Source organism: Dipodomys merriami, unplaced genomic scaffold (genome assembly GCF_024711535.1).
Source record: "Dipodomys merriami isolate MVZ:Mamm:240054 unplaced genomic scaffold, mDipMer1.0.p SCAF_8, whole genome shotgun sequence".
NCBI classification, from domain to species: Eukaryota; Metazoa; Chordata; class Mammalia; order Rodentia; family Heteromyidae; genus Dipodomys; species Dipodomys merriami.
Window position 1 is genome coordinate 12,725,524 of NW_027206401.1, and position 22,633 is coordinate 12,748,156.

At 45.4% G+C, this 22,633-nt stretch overlaps 1 protein-coding gene across 4 annotated transcripts in view; it reads right to left on the reverse strand.

The window, feature by feature from the left end:
* Nucleotides 1-22,633, reverse strand: part of LOC138819300 (sterile alpha motif domain-containing protein 5) — an 826,789-nt gene that overhangs the window by 158,129 nt on the left and 646,027 nt on the right. The window contains exon 1 of one of the 4 annotated variants that reach the window (XM_070010735.1): nucleotides 14,597-14,912. The exons of 2 other annotated variants lie outside the window; for them this stretch is intronic. In XM_070010735.1, coding sequence (XP_069866836.1) covers nucleotides 14,597-14,710 — 114 coding nt within the window. In that variant the 5' untranslated portion in view covers nucleotides 14,711-14,912. Of the gene's footprint in view, nucleotides 1-14,596; nucleotides 14,913-22,633 lie in introns of those variants that run through there. One more of the 4 variants, XM_070010738.1, reaches the window with a different exon arrangement.

Here is a 22,633-nt window from a genome sequence, read left to right on the forward strand (position 1 = left end):
AGTCATGTCAGCAAATCTAGCACCAATGACTGTTCTACCTGTGTTGAACTAAGACTTCCTCTCCTTACCCACTCCAAGCTCCAGCCTGGCTGGTGGTTGAGAGGAGAAGGCAAAGAAACTCAGTTCTTGCTAGGTGCTGGCAGTTTATGCCTATAATCCTAGCTATTCAGGATGCCGAGATCTGAGGTTTATGATCCAATCTATCCTAGCTAGAATTACAGGGCAGGAAAGTCTGTGAGACTCTTCTCTCTAATTAACCAGCAAAAAGCTAGAAGAAGAGTGTGGCTCAAGTGATACAAGGCCCTGAGTTCAAGCCCCAGTACCAGCACAAATGAATCATCAAAGGAATAATACACAATAAATAATAAATTAAACACAGGCACAATCAACTTAGGTAGATGAGGGGAAGGTCACTGGCATAAGAGGGAGGCCATGTTTGGATGGGAACATTGCCACATCTTCCCCCTTCCTTATCCACTCGCTCATCAAGAATCGCTGGCCTCCCATCAAGGAAGAATATCACATTTCCCGGTCTTTGTCTCTCTGGTGACTAAGAACTTCTTCATCTACAGTGGCTCCACCCATACCCAATAATAGACTTGTTGAATGGGTTTCTATGCTACCAAGCATAGACACAGAGGCTCACGGCCTTCTCAATTTTCTTTTTCCTACTGGTCAAGGTGCTGCACCAAAGATCTAAAACTAGAAAAGGATCGGCTCTGCTTCCACATTCCTCATTCTCCCAATGGCTCAAAGTGGTATCCCAGGGCTGCTATAGCAAAGTGATGGCAACTTCGGCTTCAAAACAACAGAAATCTATTTATTGTCTCACAGTTCTGGTGGCAAGAAGTCAGAAATTTCAGTATGAGCATCCATTCTCATTATACTATAGTGTCTCTGTTTAAAGGGCTTTAAAAGTTAAGTCTTAGCTGGGGATGGGAACACACACCTGTAATCTCAACACTTGAAAGACTGGGTCAGCAGGATTACTAGTCGGCCTACAGTGAGTCTGCAGCCAGCCTAGCTACATACTGAGATCCTATCTCAAAATTAATTAAACTAACTAACTAAAATAAACACCTAGGTATAAAGATGGCACAAAAGATCGCATTGAAAGACGTTAAAAAAAAATAGGGACAGTGAAAGAAAAGGCAAAAGAAGGGGTTATTCTGATTGAAATAGAATATATATGTAGGAGCAAAAACATATCTCATGACAAAACTCTGATACAATTAAAACATCTCTAAAAAAAAAAAAAAAAGGAATAGCAGAAGCGTAAAACAGCCTGTGGGGGAGTATGAGAGCGGAGAGGGTGAATGAGGTCGAAGTGCTTTATATGCATATATGCAAATGAAATCTGTGGAAGTGCTTTCAAGAAGCAGGAAAGGGGAAGGAAAAACTGGGAGAGAGGGGTTACATTGTCCAAAAAGAAATGTACTCTACCTTTCTTACATAACTGTTACACCTCTGTACATCACCTTCATAGTAACATTTTAAAAAAACAAAAAAAACATGTGCTGGTGACTCACACCTGTAATCCTAGCTACTCAGAAGGCTGAGATCTAAGGATCATGGTTCAAAGCCAGCATGAGCAGGAAAGTCTGTGATTCTTATCTCCAATTAACCCCAAGAAAACCATTTGAGCTGCTGTGGCTCAAAGTGGTAGAGCACTTTAGCTTGAGCAAAAGCAGCTCAGGGATAGCACCTGGCCCATGACCAACCAAAAAAAGCAAAAAAAAAAAAAACAAAAAAAAAAACAGAAAGGTGAAAGAAAAGGGATAAATAGTGAGGTTGCAGATGCATGTATGGAAATGCATGCATGCATGTATGGAAATGCATGCATGTATGGAAATGCATGTATGTATGGACATGCATGCATGTATGGACATGCATGCATGCATGATGTATGTGTGTATGTATGTATTGTCTGCAGGTATGGAAATGTCACAATGGAAGCCCCCCTTATACAATGAATGTACGCTATCTGCCAAATTTCAAATAACTTTCCTTCAAAGACCTGAAAAAATTAAAATAGCAAATAAATACAGTCAATGTCTTTGTGACAGGCGAGTTTTCAAGAAAAATATATGAATATATATATATATATGACCTCCAACCGAACTCATTGGGAGAAGCATGATGGCGCTGGCTGTCTGGGTTAGATGCTGCAGGGGGGCCGTTTGTTCTATCTGCTGAGCTCTGGAGCATCAAGACGTGTGGAATGCAGAGCTGTGTAGGAATCAGTAAAGGAAGTCTTCCAAAGAATCTGCTGACAACTAAATTTCTCAGTTCCTTTGGTCTATAGGGGAAAAAAATAATTCTACCCTCTATACTCTCCTCCCTACAGCACCAAAAAAATAGTTCTAAATGTAAAAGCCCAAGTGCAATAGATCACTTAAACACAGCATTAGAAAACCAGAAACTGAAGAGTCAAGTGACTATCTAAGGAGAAGTGACTCACAAGAAAATAATAATAAATAGCAGGGTGATTAGTCATTATTTTAAAAGATATATAGTAAGAGAGGTGCAGTAGTGATGCCTATCATGCCAGCTACTTGGGATGCTGAGAGGATCACTTGAGTCCTACGATCTGAGACTAGCCTGAGCTACACAGCAAGACTTCTGTCTCCCAAAAATAAATAAATAAGGGTGAGGCGACGTCCCTGGTTGTACAGCGGGGACCAGTCACAAGGAAGCACGGAGCCCCTGTCGAGGGCTTTTCTCTGCACTACTAAAGCCTGTTTTGATTCAGACCCTCGTGGGAACAGAAGGTGGTATGTCATGACCGCCTACTCCTCCCACTTATTTTGCTAAGTCATTTCTCCACCAAAACAACCCCACAAGCCTCATCAATCACCCTTGCCAACTACATTGCATAATTCTCGCGGTTTACTTATCACAACTAGCAAATTCAAACCACAGACCCATCTGTTTTGGCTTGCTCAGTGGTGTCTGGCTGATCTGGAACCATCAATGTGTATCCCAGTGCCCCTGAGCAATGACTGCCCTGGACTGTCTTCTTTCTGTGTAGAGACTTGATGTAACATACTCAAACTTGTCTTCAAGTAAGTCTGTGGGCACACAAACAATGGATTTATGTGTCTTACCATCTTGATCTTTTTTTAAAAGCCAAACCTAATTATTATAAAAACCAAAGTGCTCTGTAGCTTGAGGGGAAAAAAACAACAACTTTATGGCCGACAGTAGGAGACTGTCTTTCCCAACATCATGGAAGTGGGCCTTCCTGTTTTCTACAACAGAAAAACAGACTGGAAATCATGACACTCAGGCTGCTGGGGTGCTGAATTTGTCAAAAGCCTAACCGTGGCAGCGGTAAGGCACCAGGTTGGTGTTTCTCTGTGTCTCTTTGGAACAGATAAGTCTGACTTAACTATGGTGGCCAATGCCCCAGCAACCAGGCAGTTTGCAGTCAAACTGGGAAAAGTCAGACTTCAAGTAAAGTCACGTGGTGACTTTACTTTGCTTTACCACACTTTGCTCAAATCCTAGCAGAACCCAGATCCACCTGGGTCTGTGTCTACTTCAGAGCATTCATTGCAATGATCTATAATGTCAGCATTTTACCTTTGCTTTGTAGAGAAAAGAGAGCAAACCTGGAAGCCTGAACTCTGCAGAAGACAAATGCAACCTGCAATTGTTGAATGTGGGTATTGAACTATGAACAGTGAAATGAAGGTGTATTTAAAGGGATTCAGATACTACTGGCTCACACCTATAATCCTAGCCTGTAATCTCAGGAGGCTGAGATCCGAATGCCAGCGTTGAGCAAAAAAGCTAAACAAGGGCAGGAGGCCTTATTTCAAGCCTGGTAGCGATGGGGACACAAAGATAGTCAACATATGTAAAGACACCCTCTAATACACAAGGAATTATTCAAAGAAGAATATGACCATTTAGAGTAGCACATCATAGAACAAGGATGGAATCTTACATATAAGGAATACCCTGGTTGCGTGCATCACCCCTCCTGGTTTCCATGGAAACTCTTCCACTATAGAAAGCATCCTTCCTCTTAGAGACACACACTAGGAATGTGTCACCCAAGCAAAGTGACACAGCTGTACAGAATGTTAATGGGAAGGAGGTGTTAATCCCTGACACTTGGTTCTGTTGAGACATCAACTTGTTCTTGGCTAATGCTGAAGTTACACCATGCACATTTTACTGTAACCTTTCGTGCACCATTTATGAATCAGTGGTCAACATTTAACACTCACCATGACGTCTCAGTTTCATAACAACATTCGAATCCAGACAAACTGCTGCTATGCCTCAGTGCTGTGAGGCCCTTGTAATAAATCACCACATAGGCGCCATGTGCTGTGTAAGTTCAGGTAACCAACATGGCAGACAGAGCACCTGGCCATTCCGCAGTAGACATAGCCTCATAGAACACGTGCTCAGAAAGTCTGCAGCAAACTATAATTCATCACCAAATCTGCTTGCAAAATGATCTATTTTACCACTTCCTGGTCTTCAAACTCTTTCATGTAGACTGAAGGGCATGCCTTGCATTTATGTGAGTTTTCATCAATTATCTCAGAAAGGTGAGAGACCAGGAGATGCCTTCAGTAAAGAAGAAAAGTACCGACTGCTGAGAAGCTATTCCATTACCAAGTCTGTCTGCCACCCTGCCTGAACAGAGAGTACCCAGAAGGCAATATCTAGATTACGTGACCTGATACGCTGGGAAAGATGTGGCAGGTCATCTCTGCGCAGCCGCAGCCTCCTCATGGGGAATTTAATGCTGCCCAATGCTGCCCAATGAGACACCTGGCAGAACAAAAGGAGCAGTAGGCATCTGGCGAGGGGCATGCTGATAGGGAAGGGCCTACCATTTCTGGGTCCCGTTACCAATAGGAACCTAATAATAAGTGAGTGTACAATTTGAAATATGACAGGTTCATGTGGTTTTGGCTTGGTTTTCATCTGTCCTCACTGGCTTACCTCATTGGCACAGTTCACTTTCCATCCATTCAAATTCACTCTTAAACCTGAGTTATATATAGCTCAGTGATAGAGTACTTAACTTCCCTAGCAGATGTGAGGTCCTGGGTTCAATTTCCAAGGCCACAAAAATGATTCATGAACCAGATGCTGGTGGCTTCTGCCTATAAGACTAGCTACACAGGAGGTCAAGATCTGAGGATCAGGGTTTAAAGCCAGCCTGGGCAGCAAAGTCCATGAGACTCTTATCTGCAATAAACCAAAAAGCTGGAAGTGGAGCTCTGGCTCAAGTGGCAGAGTGCTAGCCTTGAGGATAAACAAAGCAAAAATAAAAAACAACAACGAAACAACCCTCAGGGACAGTGCTCAGGCCCTGAGTTCAAGCCCCAGAATTGGTGTGCATTTGCACACATGCACACAAACACACACACATACACACACACACACACACACACACAATTTTTAATTTACTGGCTGGGCATGGTGGCTCACATCTGTAATCCTAGTTCTTGGGGGTGGGGGGGCCTGAGGCAGAAGGAATGTAAGTTCAAGGCCAGCCTAGGCTAGAGTGAAATCTCATGTCAAAAAATTGCCTATTTATTTTATTTATTTATTTGTTTTTATTGGTGGTGGGGCTTGAACTCTGGGCCTGGGCATGGTCCCTGAGCTCTTCAGTTCAAGGCAAGTGCTTTACCACTTGAGCCACAGCGCCACTTCCGGTTTTCTGGTGGTTAATTGGAGATCAGAGGCTTACAAACTTTCCTGCCCAGCCTGGTTTGAAGAAACCACAATCCTCAGATCTCAGCCTCCTGAGTAGCTAGGATTATAGATGTGAACCGCCAGCAGCCCATTTATCTTTAATTGACCAATAATTGTATTTACTTAAGGTTTACAATGTGGTGCATTGATCTTAGTATGGAGCAGCCATTCATCATTTTAGATTCTGAGTAAAATGTTGGGCCTCACAGGAGGTGGCTTGGAGAGCTAATGGGGGAATGTCTAGCACGTGATCTCATCATCTGCCTGGGTCACTACTCTCTTCCTTCCAAGCCCAATGCCAGCTCATCACCCCAGGAGTCAAAGCTGCTTTTGTTTTTTTGCTTGTCTTTTTTTTTTTTTTCTTACAGTGTTGCAAACTGCACCCAAGGCCTTGTACATGCTAGGCAAGCTCTCTGCCACTGAATTCGATCCTCAGCCCCTAAAACATATGGCATGACCCATGCCAGTTTAAAATTCCACAATGGTGTCTCACTGAGCTTGCAGACAGACAGATGTGTGGCCATTTGCGCTCTCAGAGCAGTGCCTGCCTGAGTGCTGTGTATCCTCCCCTCATCTCTGGCCTCTGGTCTCTGCCCCACTTGCCCATGCCGGGAAGGCCCTGCCACGTTCCCCTCCTCCTCACCCCTAAACCCTCCAGAAAACTCCCACTCACCCTGCCAGGAACAAATCCAAAGGTTTTGGTATGTTTGGGAGGAAGAATGGAAGTCCAGATGTATTTCCTGCAAAAGTAGATCTTTCTAGAAACATGCATAATTGCCCTGCCTCTCTACAGGATATTTGTTCCTAGATTCCCAGTGGACGGCTGGACCTAATATGTACTATACTTTTCCTACACAAATAGTCTGCCAGTTTACAAATAGACATAGGAGGGGCTAGGAAGGTGGCTCAGTGGTAGAGCACTTGCCTTGCATGCATGAGGCCCTGAGTTCGATTCCTCAGCACCACATAAGCAAAAAGAAAAAAGCTGGAAGTGGCGCTGTGGCTCAAGTGGTAGAGCGCTGGCCTTGAGCTGAAGAGCTGAGGGACAGCACCCAGGCCCAGAGTTCAGGCCCCACGACTGGGCCCCCTCCCAACAAAAACCAATAGGCACAGTAGGTAATTGACACCCAATAGTGAAATAATAATATAGTACAATGAAAGTGATGTGAATGAGTTCTCTCAAAATACATTATTGTACTGTAGAACTTAGTAACCTCAGCATATGGGTTTTTATTTTTCCTAGTAAGTCTAGAATGTCTACCTTCTAGAAGCACTATTAGCTTCTCTTTGGCCCATCCCAATTGACAGCATCCTAGCAAATCAGAAGAATCTCCAGCCCAGCCTGGGTTAAACCTGAGCTACATACAAAAAAAAAAAAAAAAAAAAAGCCGGGGCCGGTGACTCATGCCTTTAATCCTAGCTACCCAAGAGTCTGAAATCTGAGGATCATAGTTCAAAGCCAGCCGGAAACTTGGTGAGATCTTATCTCCAACAAACCACTAGTGGTGCTGTGGCTCAAGCCGTACAGTGCTCGCCTTGAGCTGAAGAGCTGAGGGACAGCGCCCAGGCCCAGAGTTCAAGCCCCACGACCGACCAAAAAAAAAAAAAAATCAAAGTACTAGCCAAGAACCAGTGGTTCATGCCTCTAATCCTAGCTACTCAGGAGGTTGAGATCTAAGGATTAAGATTCAAAGCCAACCTGGGCAGGAAAGTCTGAGAGACTTTTATCTCCAGTCAATCACCAGAAAAACCGGAAGTGGAGCTGTGGCTTAAAGTGGTGAAGTGCTAGCCTTAAGTGAAAACACTCAAAGACAGCGCCCAGGCCCTGAGTTCATACCTCATGACCACCAAAAAAGAAAACAAAAGTCAAGGACTGGGGATGTAGCTCAGTGGTAGAGCCCTTGCCTAACATGGGCAAGGGTTAGATCCCCAGCACCACAATCAATCATTAAAGCATATGAATTATTTATTTCTAGAACTTTCCATATGGTATTTTCAGACTAAGATTGACTACAGGTAACTGAAACCTCAGGATATGAAGTCAAAGATGTACATGTACTATGGTGTCAATAACAAGCTCAGGCACTTTAACTAAAACATAGGTTAAAGAACAACAATAAAAGTATCTACATAATGAACTATAAAACAGCAAGGAAAAAAAACCAACAACTAGAAGTTAAATTTGAGGAAATAACACAGGATGCAGATCTCAGCTGATCAGTTCACAAGCTTTATAACTTGGGACATTCATGTTCAAATCTCAGCTGTCCAACCAAAAGAATCAACTAGGTGACACTAGTGACTCAAACCTGTAATCCTAGCTACTCAGAAGACTGAGGTCTAAGGTTCACAGTTCAAAGCCAGCCTGAATAGGAAGAAAGTCCATGAGGCTCTTATCTCCAATTAACCACCAAAAAGCTAGAAGTGGAGCTGTGGCTCAAGTGGCAGAGTGCTAGCCTTGAAGGAAAAGCTCAAGGACAATACCCAAGCCCTGACTTCAAGCCCTTATACACAAAAAAGGAATGGCTAAGGTAAGGGATGGATGGGGCCTAGTATAGCCCTAGGTCCCCCGCAGAGAGCTAGCTACCCCAGCCAGCCCCCACCCCGCAGCTACATTCCACCCCCAGAAGGCAGAGCCAACAATCAAAAACTAAGAATCAGAAAAAGAGGTTCTCTGAACAAAAGCAAAGGCAGCTGGGTGCAGGGGGGGAGGGGTAGGGAGGGGTCGATCTCAGCTGAGACGGGAGAGAGGAGGCTCAGGGAAGGTCACATTGGCTAGGTGTGTCCTTAGGCAGGAAAGGACCCGGCTACCCCAGCAAGGTCTAAGAAAGCACTCGCTTTGGCTTTGACAAAGACCTAACATCAGGACCCGGGTGTTCCAGCCCACCTCGGTCCCCTTGCTGGGCCCTTGGATTCCTCCTACTTCAGAAAGAGAGGTCAGGGCTCATTTCCAGGTACTTTTGCCCCATTTCATCTCCAAACTCCTCCACTTACAAACGCCTAAAGCTTTCAGCAGGCTAAAAGGAACATAAAATGGGATGAAGTCAGAATATTTGAAACTGGGGCTCACAAGAAGATTCCAACACATAAAATAAATTAAGTCACTAGTTCACAGGCTCAAGACACCTCCCAAGAGACATGCAAATTAACTGCTTTCAAGAGAGTTGGCGTCTTAAAAGCCCCCACGGGATCCTACTAGCATCTCCCTTCCCCCATACTTTGGTCTAACAAAGGAGTGGATTTTTTTTTAAGTTGTCTTTTGGCATGGTTTTGTTGTTGTTGTTTACGGGAAGGAGTAGAAAGGAGTAAACAGCCAGAGTAATTTTTTTTTCCAGTAGCTGGTGGGAGAAAACAGGAGGAATACAGTCTATCCAATGGATATTTACTAAGCATTGCTGAGAAATAAGCAGCAAGTGTAAAATAGCGGGAAACCGGTTTGGGGGAGGTGCCTCTTGCAAGATCCCAGGAACAAGGGACAACTATAAACCCCCTTCCCAGTTAACAAGTAAGTTTTCAAAGCCTGACTCAATTTTAGAGGCCCTCAGACTGGACTCAGCAGCTACAATGATACATTTTAAAAAATCACCATTTGCCATTTAGATAATCAGTCCCACCAAAACAAGAAAAAAAGATCAGCCATATCTACCCTTATCTCTTCATCATAGTAATTCCTATTCTTAAAAACAACTACCTAGCTGGGCACTGGTGGCTCAAGCCTGAAATTCTAGCTACTCAGGAGGCTGAGGTGTGAGGTGAGGTGTGAGGATCTCTGTTCAAAGCTGGCTAAAGGAGGAAAGTCCCAGAGACTCTTAGTCAACTGCCCAAAAGCTAGGAAGTGGAGGTGTGGCTCAAACGGTAGAAGAGAACTTGCCTAAAGCAAAGAAAGCCCAGAGACAGCTCATAGTCGGCAGCAAAAATAAACAAAAAGAAAAAATAATACCCCCACACCCCTAGGCAAGTAGTGACAGAAGCAGGCTGTGAAATCAGGGAGTAAGATTCCACACGGCTCTAAAGACTTTTGCACTTCTCATAGGGAAGGGGCATGGTCTCAAAGTTCAGAAGGACCACATCGGATAGCCGGCACATTTCACAAGAATGCCAGGCCATAATTGCTCAGGTCTAGTCATCATGTCACAATTTACCATTATTGCTTGGAAAGAATTGCCCAGACGATACTCTGTACCTGGGCAGAATTTATGAGCATGCTTATTGTTTTGTTTTTCTGTGGGTACTAGGGCTTGAACTCAGGACCTAGGCACTGTCCTTTAGTTTTTCTCATTCAAAGCTGATCTATCACTTGAGCCACTGCTCCACTTCCATTTTTTTGGTGGTTAATTAGTCTCATAGACTTGATGTTTAAAAAGTCTCACAGAGCCGGGCGCTAGTGGCTCACGCCTGTAATCCTAGCTACTCAGGAGGTTGAGATCTGAGGATCATGGTTCAAAGCCAGCCCAGACAGGAAACTTCGTGAGACTCTTATCTCCAATAAAACTACTAGAAAACCGGAAGTGGCACTGTGGCTCAAGCAGTAGAGCGCTAGCCTTGAGCTGAAGAGCTGAGGGACAGCACCCAGGACCAGAGTTCAAGCCCCATGACCAACAACAACAAAAAAAAAGTCTCACGGACTTTCTTGCCTAAAATGGCTTTCAACTGTGATCCTCAGATCTCAACCATCTGAGTAGCTAGGATTACAGGCATGAACCACAAGATAGCCAGCCCAGAATACCGTTTTGATATGACTCCGATATGTAATAAGCATGTGATTTTTTTCCCCTTCACTGTCAACAAAAATCACACTGTCAACAATGAATACCTCTAAGCACTCACAAGCTAGTATTTTTCTAAGCTGGTTTTCCCTTCATTTGCTATCTATTTATATATTATTAGCTGATTAGCATTTATCTATTCCAGCACTGCTTAAACATTTTCAAGTTTTAAATTATGTTATTATGTCTTCTCTTAAATAAGCACTTTGTTAACAATGATCTGAAAGCAACTATTGGTTGCTTAACTGTGCAAGGATTGAATTAATTTAAATGCAAAATGTGTCCTAATAAACTCAAATGGCCTTCCCTTATTTACTGAGATGGGTGGGGGGAGAAGACCCTTCCCTGAGCCAGGGATAACTCACAAGTCCCAGGGGGACAAACACCTCCCAATGCTCAGCACCTTCAGAGAAGACTTTGCTAACTGCACCTAAAAACCCTCTGACTTATGAAAGTCTGAAAGGAAATTTGATTTTTAAACTTAGATGAAAAAAAAAAAAAGAGCCAGGTACAGGCAGTTCATGACTAATCTGGAGGGAAGTCTGAAGCCAGCCTGGGTAGGAAAGTCTGTGATACTCTTATCTTCAATTTACTGCCATAAAACTGTAAGCAATTGGGTGCTGGTGGGCCTCAAGCCTGTAATCCTAATGACTCAGGAGATCTGAGGGTCACAGTTCAAAGCCAGCCTGGGCAAGAAAGTCTGTGAGACTCTTATCTTCAATTAACCACCAGAAAACTGAAGTGGAGCTGTTTAGCAAAAGAGACCAAGGACAGCGCCCAGAGCCCTGAGGTCAAGCCCCAAGGTGTGCACATGCTCAAGTGGTAGGGCTACAACCTAGAGTAGAAAAGGTCAAGAGAAAGCCAAGGCCCGGCTGCACGCAGGTGGCTCATGCCTGTAATCCTAGCTACTAGGAAGCTGAGATCTGAGGTTTGCAGTTCAAAGCCAGCCCAGGCAGGAAACTATGTGAGACTCTGATCTCCAATAAACCACCAGAAAACCAGAGGTAGTGCTGTGGCTCAAGTGGTAGAGCACTCACCTTGAGCTGAAGAGCTGAGGGGCAGTGCCCAGGCCCAGAGTTCAAGCCCCATAACCAACAACAACAGCAAAAAGAAAGTCAATGTCCTGAGTTCAAGTCCCAGTACTAGTGCATTAAATAATAAAAATAATAACAACAAAGCAAAAAAGTAAAAACTTTGCCTGGAATCTTTGAAGTATGATGTTTGGAAGTGTTATTCCTTCCTTATGTTCAATATGGGGGGGGGGGGGGGGAAATATGCTAATCATGTTTTGTCTTCAAAAAATGGGTGTAGTTAAATTTCTCCTGTTAGTGTGAGTGTGAAGGGTGGATTATCAGGGCTGGCATCCTACCCCTGTCTGGGAGGAGACATTAAAGTGGCATGGGCACTGTCACTAGCCAGGTATGTACCAACAACAGTCAGATCTCTTCAGTCAAGGCAGATAGATAACTGCAGAATCCCATATCTTAGAACACAAAATAAAGAAAACAATGTGTGGTATTTCATGAAGCACAGAGAGCTAATTGCTGGCTTTAGGGTTTTGATATATAGTCTTCTAGAGATGTAGCTTTTATAACACCTGGATGACAACTTTCTAGAACATTCTCCCTTCTCAGCTGGCACCTTCAGAGTAGTACACACAAGAGATAAGCCATTCTTTCTCCAGGTGGGACCAATGCGAAAATTTACAAGAAACCCCAGTCTAGATAAAGACTGGAGAGAACATGAATGGACAGATCTACTCAGGACCCACTTTACCTTCTTTTCTGCCATGCCCTCCATTATTATTAGCTAGGTAAGAAGTACATAGTTTCTGTTCTCCTGCATCTGAATAACAAGCTCCAACTTCTAGAACCCCACCTCAGCTTTTCACTCAGCCAAGGAGCACTCTGCCACAATCTGCCCGGGAAGGGAAAGCAAATATTCAGAAAGTATCAGCAGCCAAGCCCTCCTCCCCCAAAAAACCCTGTGGCCAAGCTTTACTGGAGCCAGACTCTAGGCGACCCTCCTAAGAGATGCTAGGTGATGTTATCAAAAGCAAGCCCTCAGTAACTGAAAAAGTACAGAGCAGAATCTCAGCAAGAAGCAAGATAGGCTTCCGGCTTGATACACTGCAAAGCCAAGTCTATCACTTTAAAATGTCTATTAAAATTTTCTGGGATTTCAGTTTAGAATTGTATTCATCTGAAAGGCACAGAGAACACAAAAACAGAGGCTTTAAATCCAAAGTATATACTGCACGTGTACAGCGCGCACAGATACCTATAATACGTATATTATAGGCAAAGGCATATTGTTAGGGATTTTTGCACATACTGAGAATCAAAAGAACACAAATCTTTCCTGGTTCTCAGTTCAGTAATAATTATAAGAATGGACACAGGAAAAATGAAATCACTGGGACTTAAGATGCCTGGGAAGATGAAAGAGAAGATTCTATGTGCAGGAAATCCTAGGAACCGAGCTACCTCCTCTTCCAGAGAGTAACCAAGAGCTCCAGAAACCCAGCACCAAACCTACAGCTCTGAAAACCCTCCTTCCCCTTCTTTTTCACATGGTGATACTAGGAATCCGGAGGGCGGAACAACTTGGCCAAGGTAGGGCAGACAACCAACTGGGGAGGTGGAAGGCAGACAGACAACCAATTGGCCTAGGCTAAGTCACTTCTCAGCCCCGGGGCTTAATCGCCAAGCCTCAACCTGTGCTCGATTATTTCCGAGGAAGAGATGCTTTCTAAAACACAGCCCGTCCAACTCGAAAGAAAATGTCCCAGCGACCTCGCAGAATCGGGCAATTCCAAACGTCTACCCGAAGTTCTCTTTTTCCAAACGTGGATTTTTTTTTTAAGCGTGAATTCAGGGGGTCTGAGACCCAGCAGGATAAAACCCCCTCTCCACGTGTTACCAAGTGCTGTCCAGAATTACCGCTCCCCTCACCGGCGGCTTCCAAACACTTGACAGCACAAATCCCAGCCCTATTGTGTTTACCCCTGAACTTAAAACACATATCCTGTAACTCTCCCGAATGGAAAAAAGTGCGAGCTGAGCAAGTAAACATTCTGGCGGTAAGGAAATGGTTCTTTTCTTCTCGTGGGCACACCACACAAATGGGGACGAGATAAACATCAGGGCCAGCAGCCTCTCCCTACCCCACTGCTAAGGCAGTCAGCCCATCAGCCAAGAACTTACAAGGCCTATTTTCATCTGTGTGTGTGTGTTAGTGGGGTTGCAGAAAAGAGGCATGAACTTAGAGCCTGAATGTTGTCCCCGTGTGTGTGTGTGCCTGGATGTTGTCCTCTAGAGTGTGTGTGTGTGTGTGTGTGTGCCTGGATGTTGTCCCCTAGCTCTAGAGTGTGTGTGTGTGTGTGTGTGTGTGTGTGTGTGTGTGCCTGGATGTTGTCCCCTAGCTCTAGAGTGTGTGTGTGTGTGTGTGTGTGTGTGTGTGTGTGTGTGTGTGCCTGGATGTTGTCCTCTAGAGTGTGTGTGTGTGTGTGTGTGTGCCTGGATGTTGTCCCCTAGCTCTAGAGTGTGTGTGTGTGTGTGTGTGTGTGTGTGTGCCTGGATGTTGTCCCCTAGCTCTAGAGTGTGTGTGTGTGTGTGTGTGTGTGTGTGTGTGTGTGTGTGTGTGTGTGCCTGGATGTTGTCCCCTAGGGTTTTGGCTCAAGGCTGGCGCTCTACCACTGAAGCCTCACTCAGCTCCAACTTCTGGTTTTCTGGTGGCTAAACTGGAGACAGGAGAGTCTCCATGGACTTTTCTTCCCGGGCTGGCTGCGAACCATGATCCTCACATCTCAGCCTCCCGAGTAGCTAGGATTACAGGCGTGCGCCACCGGCGCTTGGCTACATCTTCTCTCTGAAGGGCTCCGCTTGGCCTTCTCCGTACCGACCTCCCGACAGGTGTCCCCGATTCCGCACTGGGGCACGTTACACCCGCTCGTTTGAAAAAGCGTCAGTGACCGCGCTCGGCGGCTGGTTACAGTTTAATGGGTCTGCATTAACCCCCTAAGTGCTGGAGCAGAGGAGGACGCTCAGCTAAGGGAGGGCGCCCCTTCCAGGCGGGCTGCCCGCCGTCCCCAGGTGGCTCACCAGGATGCCCATCACGTCGGTCCAGAGTTGGGAGAACGCGTCCGACGCGCCGGCTTCCGGCTCGGGCTCGGGCTCCGGGGCCGGGCCAGCAGCTCCCGCGTCTTCCTCCTCCATGGCCGCGTCCCGCGCGCAGGCCGTGCGTCCCGGTCGCCCCGCACCCGCGCACGGCTGCCCACGGGGTGCAGGGTCCCCTCCCGCCGCGGCGTCACCGAGCCGGACCCCCGCGGCGCATCCCGGGGGAGATGGCGGGGGGCGGGGACACGCGACCGGACCAGCCCGGGCGTGGAGGAGGTGGGTGGGTGCGTCTCCCCCCGCAGGATTCCCCGCACTCCGGCCGCGCGCGCGGGCGGCGCGACTCTGACAAGTCCTGAAAACTTTCCCAGCCGGCCGCGACGCAGCCACCAGCGCAGCTGAGCCCGCACCACTGCGCGCGGCGGCGGCGGGGAGCTCGCCCAGCCCGGCCGCGGGGAGCCGGGCCGCCCGGGCGTGGCTTCCGGTGACGGGGACCGCGGTGGGAGGGGGGTGGCACGCGACGCCCACCGGGCTGGCAGGGCCCGGCTGCGGGGGTGGCGGCGCCCCGGGGACCCGGGAACCCTGGGACACCCCCCCCCCCCGCTTCAGAATGAGCTCGCCCGGCGCTCCGGACTCCCTCCCCGCCCTGCAGCCACAAAAGGTGCGGTGATGTCAGGCCGCGCTCGGGAGGAGCCGCGGACCGGGACGAGGGGCGCCCGGCCCCGCCGCGCCCGGCCCCGCCACGCCCCCGCCCCGCAGGCGGGCACCCGAGTTAATCGTTAAGCCCTGGCTGAGGGTCGAAGCCGTGCACACCCTCGGGAGCAGCGACCCTAAAGAACTACAACCTGCTTGCCTTCTGCTTTTTTCTTACGTCTCCCAGCCCAGCCGATTCGGAAAAACCAGTGTAAAAGCTTGGGCACGAGCCATCGTCGGGAGGGCTTTCCAAGCGGGAAACCTTCTGGCCCCGGCCGCGCTGCGCTCTGCGGGGCTCTGGGGGGGAATGAAGGGGGCGAGGGTGTGAGGGGTGCCATCGGGTAAGGAGGGGCCTGGGCCCTCCTGTGTTCCTGGTTGGGGGGGGCTCAGACCCCCCACACCCACACACTTGGGGCCCCCTGTGGCGTTTGGCGGTGGTTGGGGGGGGGGGATTCTTTCTCTTGTGTTTTTTTTTTTTTTAATTTTCAAGGGGGAAGATCCTTGATGGAGTTATTTTACAAGGGAAATAGCCCTGAGGGGGTTTATTTTCCCTTCTGTGATTTTCCTTCTCTAGAAACCACTCCGTCTTCCCTAGGAGATGACAATACTTGTCACATTTGATTTGCTGGCTGATCACTTTGGGAAGTAGTTAAGAAACCACAGGAGTTTTGTGTTGGAAAAAATAAAACAAACAACAGAGATTCTTTAAGAAAAATATCAAGATGCCCAGGGTGAGAGTTGGTTCTTGCTGGCGTCCTAAGTTTGTCCAGCTTACTTTGGTGTATTTGTCCTCCTGAGCATAAATTTAAAAAACAAAAAACGAAAACGCGGGTAGGGGGATGGGGGCAGAGAGCACCTTTGAAATGCTCTTGATGAAGCACCAGTCATGCAGTGGATGAGCAGTATCCTAAGTATCTTCACAACATAAAGCTTTTTCAAAATGAATTTACGAGCTCTTGCCTGTAATCCTAGCTATTCAAGAGGGTTGAGTTCTATAATCCTAGCTATTCAGGAGTTGATAACTAGAGGATCAAAGTTGGAAGTCAGCCTGAGAAGAAAAGTCAGCAAAGACCCATTTCTTCACAAACAAAAGCACACACACACACACACACACAAAAGCCTGACTGAAGGTATGGTTCAAGTGTAAAGCTGAGAGTCCTAAATTCAAATGCACGTACTTTGTGAAAAATATAAATAAACTAAAAAAGGTCTGGATTGAATATAGGTCTATGATAAAATGAATAAATAGCCTATAGTTCAATCATTAGCACTAACGAATTTATTTATTCATGAACACCATCTCTGATACTCTTTGAAAAGAAAGGAGAGCCAGGTGAGGCTGAAGGAGAAGCTGAGACAGGAGCATCTGGAGTTCGAGAGCAGCATGGGCTACACAGTGAGACCCTGTCTGCAAAAGAAAAACAAAATGAAAGTAACCCAACCTTGTGTGGCTCCTGCTTGAAGAACAAAGTGTTGAACCATAAGTTAATGCAACTGAGCCTGATGTTTTCTGGGGCTGATAGTTAGGCCAGAAGGATTTCCATGGCTGCTTTGGGTTCTGTGATGCTGTGAACCCAAGTAAATTATGATAAGGATGGTAGGCTTAAAGGAAGCGTGGGGGGAGACCAACGGGGAGAAGGGGAAGGAGAGGGAGAGGAGGGGGAGGAGGAAAAATAAAAAGCCTAGGGGTGACTCACACCTATAATCCTAGTTACTGTAGAGGCTGAGATCTGAGGATCACAGTTGGAAGCCAGCCTGGGCAGAAAAGTCTTGTTGAAACTCTTCAATTAACTCCTCAAAAATCAGAAGTGGTGCTGTGGCTCAAAGTGGTAGAACACTAGCCTTGAGCAAAAGAGCTCACGGACAGCCTTGAGTTCAACCTTCATGACCGACAAATATATATACATATATGCTATATATGTATATATAATATATATATAATTTAAATAGAGGCATGAAAATAATTAAATGAGGAAAGGTAAATAGCCTCCACAGTTGGTTTTTACTGATTCATGTAAAATATTCAACTGTCTAGCCTTACGGTTAGGCAGAACAAAGCCACTCCCACCACAGGGCAACAGATTCCCAGAACGAAAACTTCCCGGCAGGTAATTGAGCATAGCCTCAGGCAAGCCGGACAGTGGTGGTGGGGTTAGGAAGAAGGATGAGTCCTCAGGACCAATCAGGAGTCCTTTTCTGCTTGACTCGGCCTGGGGCAAAGCTTTTGACCTTGAATGCTTCAGTGCCTCCCCTTCCCCTCTCCACCCCTCCCCCCCACACCTACTCCTGGATGTGGCCAGGCAGGGCTCATCCCAGGCTAATTGAGGTCAGGCTAATACCACACCCCCTCCGGGAGGTGGTGAGGTTCTCAAGCCATGTAAAGGTCGGTAGCATTTAGCTTCAACACAGCTACACACCTCAGCCTACGTGAACCTTAGCCAGCATTTTGGTACCCATTACCCTTGTAAAGCAAGCACTAGTGGGGCATACCTGTAATCCTAGCTAATCAGGTGGCTAAGACTTGAGGATACAGGTCCAAAGCCAGCCCCAGCAGAAAGGTCCACAGCAAGAAGCCCTACTCAAGCTGTGACTCACGGGACTGAGTACCAGCCTTGAGCTAAAAAGCTAAGGGAGAATGTGCAGGGCTTGAGTTCAAGTCCCAGTAGTAAATGACACAAAACAAAACAAAGTAAAATAAAATAGAAAAGAAACTGCCAAGAGGACAGGTGGAGGGAGATCTCTAAAGTCAGCAATATTCAGAGATCATTTGAAGCTAAAGGACAATTAAACTTTTAAATAAAAATATATTCTCCACAAAAATAGCTCATATTTTAGGTACAGCACTTCATTTAAATAAAGTGTGTGTGTGTGTGTGTGTGTGTGTGTGTGTGTGTGTGTGCACATGCACAATCCCAAGGCTTGAACTCAGGGTCTCAGGTGCTGTCCCTGAGATCCTTTGCTCAAGGCTGGCACTTGACCATTTGAGCCACAGCTCTACTTCCAGCTTTTAAGTCATGAACTGGCGATGAGTCTCACAAACTTTCTTACATTGGCTGGCTCTGAATCATGATCCTCAGATCTCAGCCTCCTTAGTAGTTATGATTACACATTTGAGACACCAGCACCTGGCTAAAGAGTTTGTTACTTTAATCACCTCTGCTAATAAAATAGATTACATCTGAAAGGTTATAAATAGTCCAATTTACTTATTTATTTTTACTCTAACTCTCTGACACTGAAATTGCGCAATGAAATGAGATAAGCATATTAAATTTTTGCCAATAGTCAGCAACCCCTTCTAGCACTCTTATGGAGAGATAGGGCTGGGGGGGGGGGAGGGCATTCCATCATGCCTTGGGGAACTGAATTCAAGGAAGGACTGACAGGCTGAAAAAATTTTCCCCATCACAACAAATTCTTCTCACAAAAGCCTGAAAGATGAACGAAGCCCAAGCAGACAGATTACCTGCCCACTCCCTTCCTCAGGGAGTACTGGACAAGAGACAAGAAAAGAGCTAAGAGCACATTAGACGGTAAATAAAATAAGAGTACCGACAGCCAGAGCGGCCGGGGAGAGAAGGAGAACTAAGGGAGAAGTCAGAGCTATAAATACTTTTCAATCTCTCCTCCTCTGGTAGGCAATAGTACCTGTCAACACCAAGTTTGTACCTGGTAAGGACTCTATCAGACACAATGGTCCTGTCACAAAAATCACAGCAATTTCATTTTACACTGCAGGGGCAGACTAGATTTTTGTAGCTGTTTCTTTGTTTTGTGACAGGGTCCTCACCATGTACCTCAGGCTGGCCTTCAACTTGCAATTTTCCTGCCATATACTCCTGAGTGCTAGAATTATAGCCATGGGCCACCACATCTGGCTAGACTAAATAATTTCTAACAGGCATTTGTAGTGTAGCTATGAAGATTCTGAACTTATACACTAAGTTTGATAAAATGCCTGAATCAATCAGTGTCTGCTACCAGAATTGAATTCCACACTATTCAAGGCAAAGAACCAAATGACTGTCCTGTGAAGATCTAGGAACCATGAAGAGAGAAGGAATTTTGCAATCATATTCTTTGCTATTTATCTTTTTTGCTTGGAAGAGTATAAGAAATAATGGGTCTGTAATAGAGAAAAGATTATGTTAAGTATTTCCAAGTTATGCAAGGACTGACATAAAAGCACAGCTGGGAAATATCCAACATCTAAAATTGATGTTTCAATCTTGTCTCTTTCATGAACTTTACCTTATGAAGATGTCATTAAACATGGGTGTAGAAAAAAAATCCATTAAATTGTAAAGCTCTGCTTCAGCCAGGCACCAGGGGCTCATGCCAAGAGGCTGAGATCTGAGGATCACAGTTTGAAGCCAGCCAGGGCAGAAAACTCCTTAAGATTTTATCTTTAATGAAGCAGCAAAAAGCCCTAAGGGGAACTATGGCTCAATTGGTGGAGGTTCTTTTGCCTTGAGCAACAGAGGTAAGGGACAGTGCCTAGACCTTGAGTTCAAACCTCAGTACCAGCATTAAATAAGTAAGTGAATAAATACCCTGGTCCATGATGTTGAAGCAGAAAGTAGGCATGATTCTCACTCTTAGACTGAATACTGATGAACACAGATTGTTGCCCTCTCTCCCAGGGTTGCCTAGAGAATTCTTTGGTTAAACAATAACAAGAAGAAATTTACGATTCATGACATTTGTATATGAATATTTTTAGAGGCATTGTGTTGATTATAACATTCTGGGAAAAATATGTGTTGATTCACTAAAGAAGCAAAGCATCACATCCCTTTATTATGCACTTCTAAGAAGCCTTAGGACTTTTCTATAGAAGTTTCCTGAAGCAGAACTGTGAGTCTTGGATACCTAGCCTTACTGTTAACTCTGTGGCTCTGTTTGGTTGTGGTCAGTGTCTTGCATGGAGGAGTCAAGATTTAGGGTCACAAGACAAGGGTTTAAAACTAGTTACATGCACTCATGAATTATTGGAAGAAAAACACTGCCATTCCTGATCCTAAAAGAAAAGTGGGGGCAAAAAAGAGGGGGGGAGGGGATAAGAATTAGAAGAAAAGAAGGGTACATACAATCAAATTTGTCATGATGAACATCCTCCCAAACTACAGTTTTAGGTATGCTAATAACAACAATAACATAGAAAAGGTAGCCAGGTGCTGTGGCTCATGCCTGTGATCCTAGCTACTCAGGAAACTGAGAGGTTCAAAGCCAGCTCAGGAAAGGAAAGTCTTATCTCTTATCTCTAATTAACCACCAGAAAACCAGAAGTGGAGCTCAAAGTGCTAGAGTGCTAGCCTTGAGCAAAAGAGCTCAGGGACAGTGCCTAGGCGCTGAGTTCAAGCCCTAAGACTGATGAAACAAACAGGCAAACTTTCAACTTTCCTCCAGCTATAAAGTTTTACTATTTTAGAATATCAGAAACCTAGATCTTCCTTCTCTCAGGATCTGACTCCATTTCTTCCCACGTGTTGTAAATCCTATAGACTCCTTTCCCTGTTCTTCAAGGCCATTTTCCTTTCCTTGGTACTGTCATTCAAACTGCATTTCCTGTAACACACACAGATGCATAGATACACACACACACACACACACACACGCACACACACACACACACACACACACACACAAAGGTTCAGTTATCTCAGTTTCTCTGAGCTGCCTTACACAATTGAGGATATAAATAAGTGAACTCTAGGAAGAACTCATCAGAAGAGGTGGCTTCACTGGCCTGTGTCAATGAGCTTCTCACATGTTGAGATAGATGGTCAGTATTGGAGGACCCTGGGGTCAAAGCTACTTCTTTCATTAGTGCCTTGCTCAAGCTTAGGGAACAATTCCCTGTTTAGGGAAGGTCATGACACCCGCTGCTCCTTCGGGTGGTGCTGGGCTGAATGAGGTTTGAAGTTTAAAGGGAAAATTCACACGGGTGAATAGGCCCTGAATTTTCTGCACCATTTCCCTTTCAATGAATGCAAGAGAAAAAAAAATTTTTGGATTGTCTAGGCATAATTTCCCTTTATGCTTTATAAATGAAACAACTAGGTGCTAGCTAGTTGTTTATCTAATGAGTGTTCTCAAAAAATCAGATGATGTTGATTCCAACAGCAAAGAGACACTTCACAAAGGACCCTTGTTCTTGAAATGAGGTCATCTACACAGTCCATCCATTAAGAAAAAGCCTATTTTGCTTTCAGAGGTCACCTATCCAAGCAGGAAATCCATCTTTCAGCCAACAGACCAACATCTGGCCTATGTCTTCCAGGCTGAAATGTCAATTTCCTGATCTAAATGGAACCCACATGGAAACAAGAGAAGGAAGAATACAAATCTTCATTTGCTGAAGTATGCCCTAACTGTAACATAGATAAGGATCCTGGAGGCTTGGGGGACAGCTTTACTTTATTCATCAAAACAAACAAAAGCAATCAAGTACTTGCATGAAGTTTGAATTTCTTCCGGTAACATCTCAAAGACAAAGCATGGTAATGGGACAACCAATCATTCACTGGGAAATCCATAAACAAATGCACTTTAATCTAGACCAGCTGATCACAAAGCCCATGCTGATTCATTCCAGGGTAGACAAATTTTACTTTTCGTTGTGGTTGTCATTTTTACTTTTGGCACTTGGGACTTGAACCCAGGGCCTCAGGCATGCTAAGCCCACGTTTTACTACTGAGCTACCTGCCCAAATCCAAGATTTACTTTGGTGCTATGCAAAAGTGAGTTGCAGGGCTGGGAAGGTGGCTCAGTAGTAGAGCACTTGCCTTGTATGCATGAGGCCCTGGGTTCGATTCCTCAGCACCACATAAGCAGAAAAAGCCAGAAGTGGTGTTATAGCTCGAGTGATAGAGCACTAGCCTTGAGCTGAAGAGGTGAGGGACAGTGCCCAGGCCCAGAGTTCAGGCCCCATGACCAGCCAAAACAAACAAACAAACAAAAAGAACTTTTGAGGAGGCTGCAATGCTTGATAAGAAATGTACTCGTTATCTTGCCCATGTAATTGTAACCCCTCTGTACAGTATTTTCACACAAAAAAAAAATACAAAAAAAAGTGAGTTGCAAAGAAAAGAGTTTACTAACTACATCACAGAATAGGACTTGAAGGGGAGTACTGAGAAGGTATGTGTTAAGGTTTGAATGTGGCATATCTCCCACCGACTTCAGTTTTGAATGTGTGTTTCCTGGCTGGTGGGACTATTTTTTTGGGGTGCTGTCAGAAATTTTAGGATGAAGGGTTTCCCTAGAGAAGTTAGAGCACTGGGATTGTGACTCTGAAGGTTCTCTGCCTACTCTCCTTTTCCCTCTGC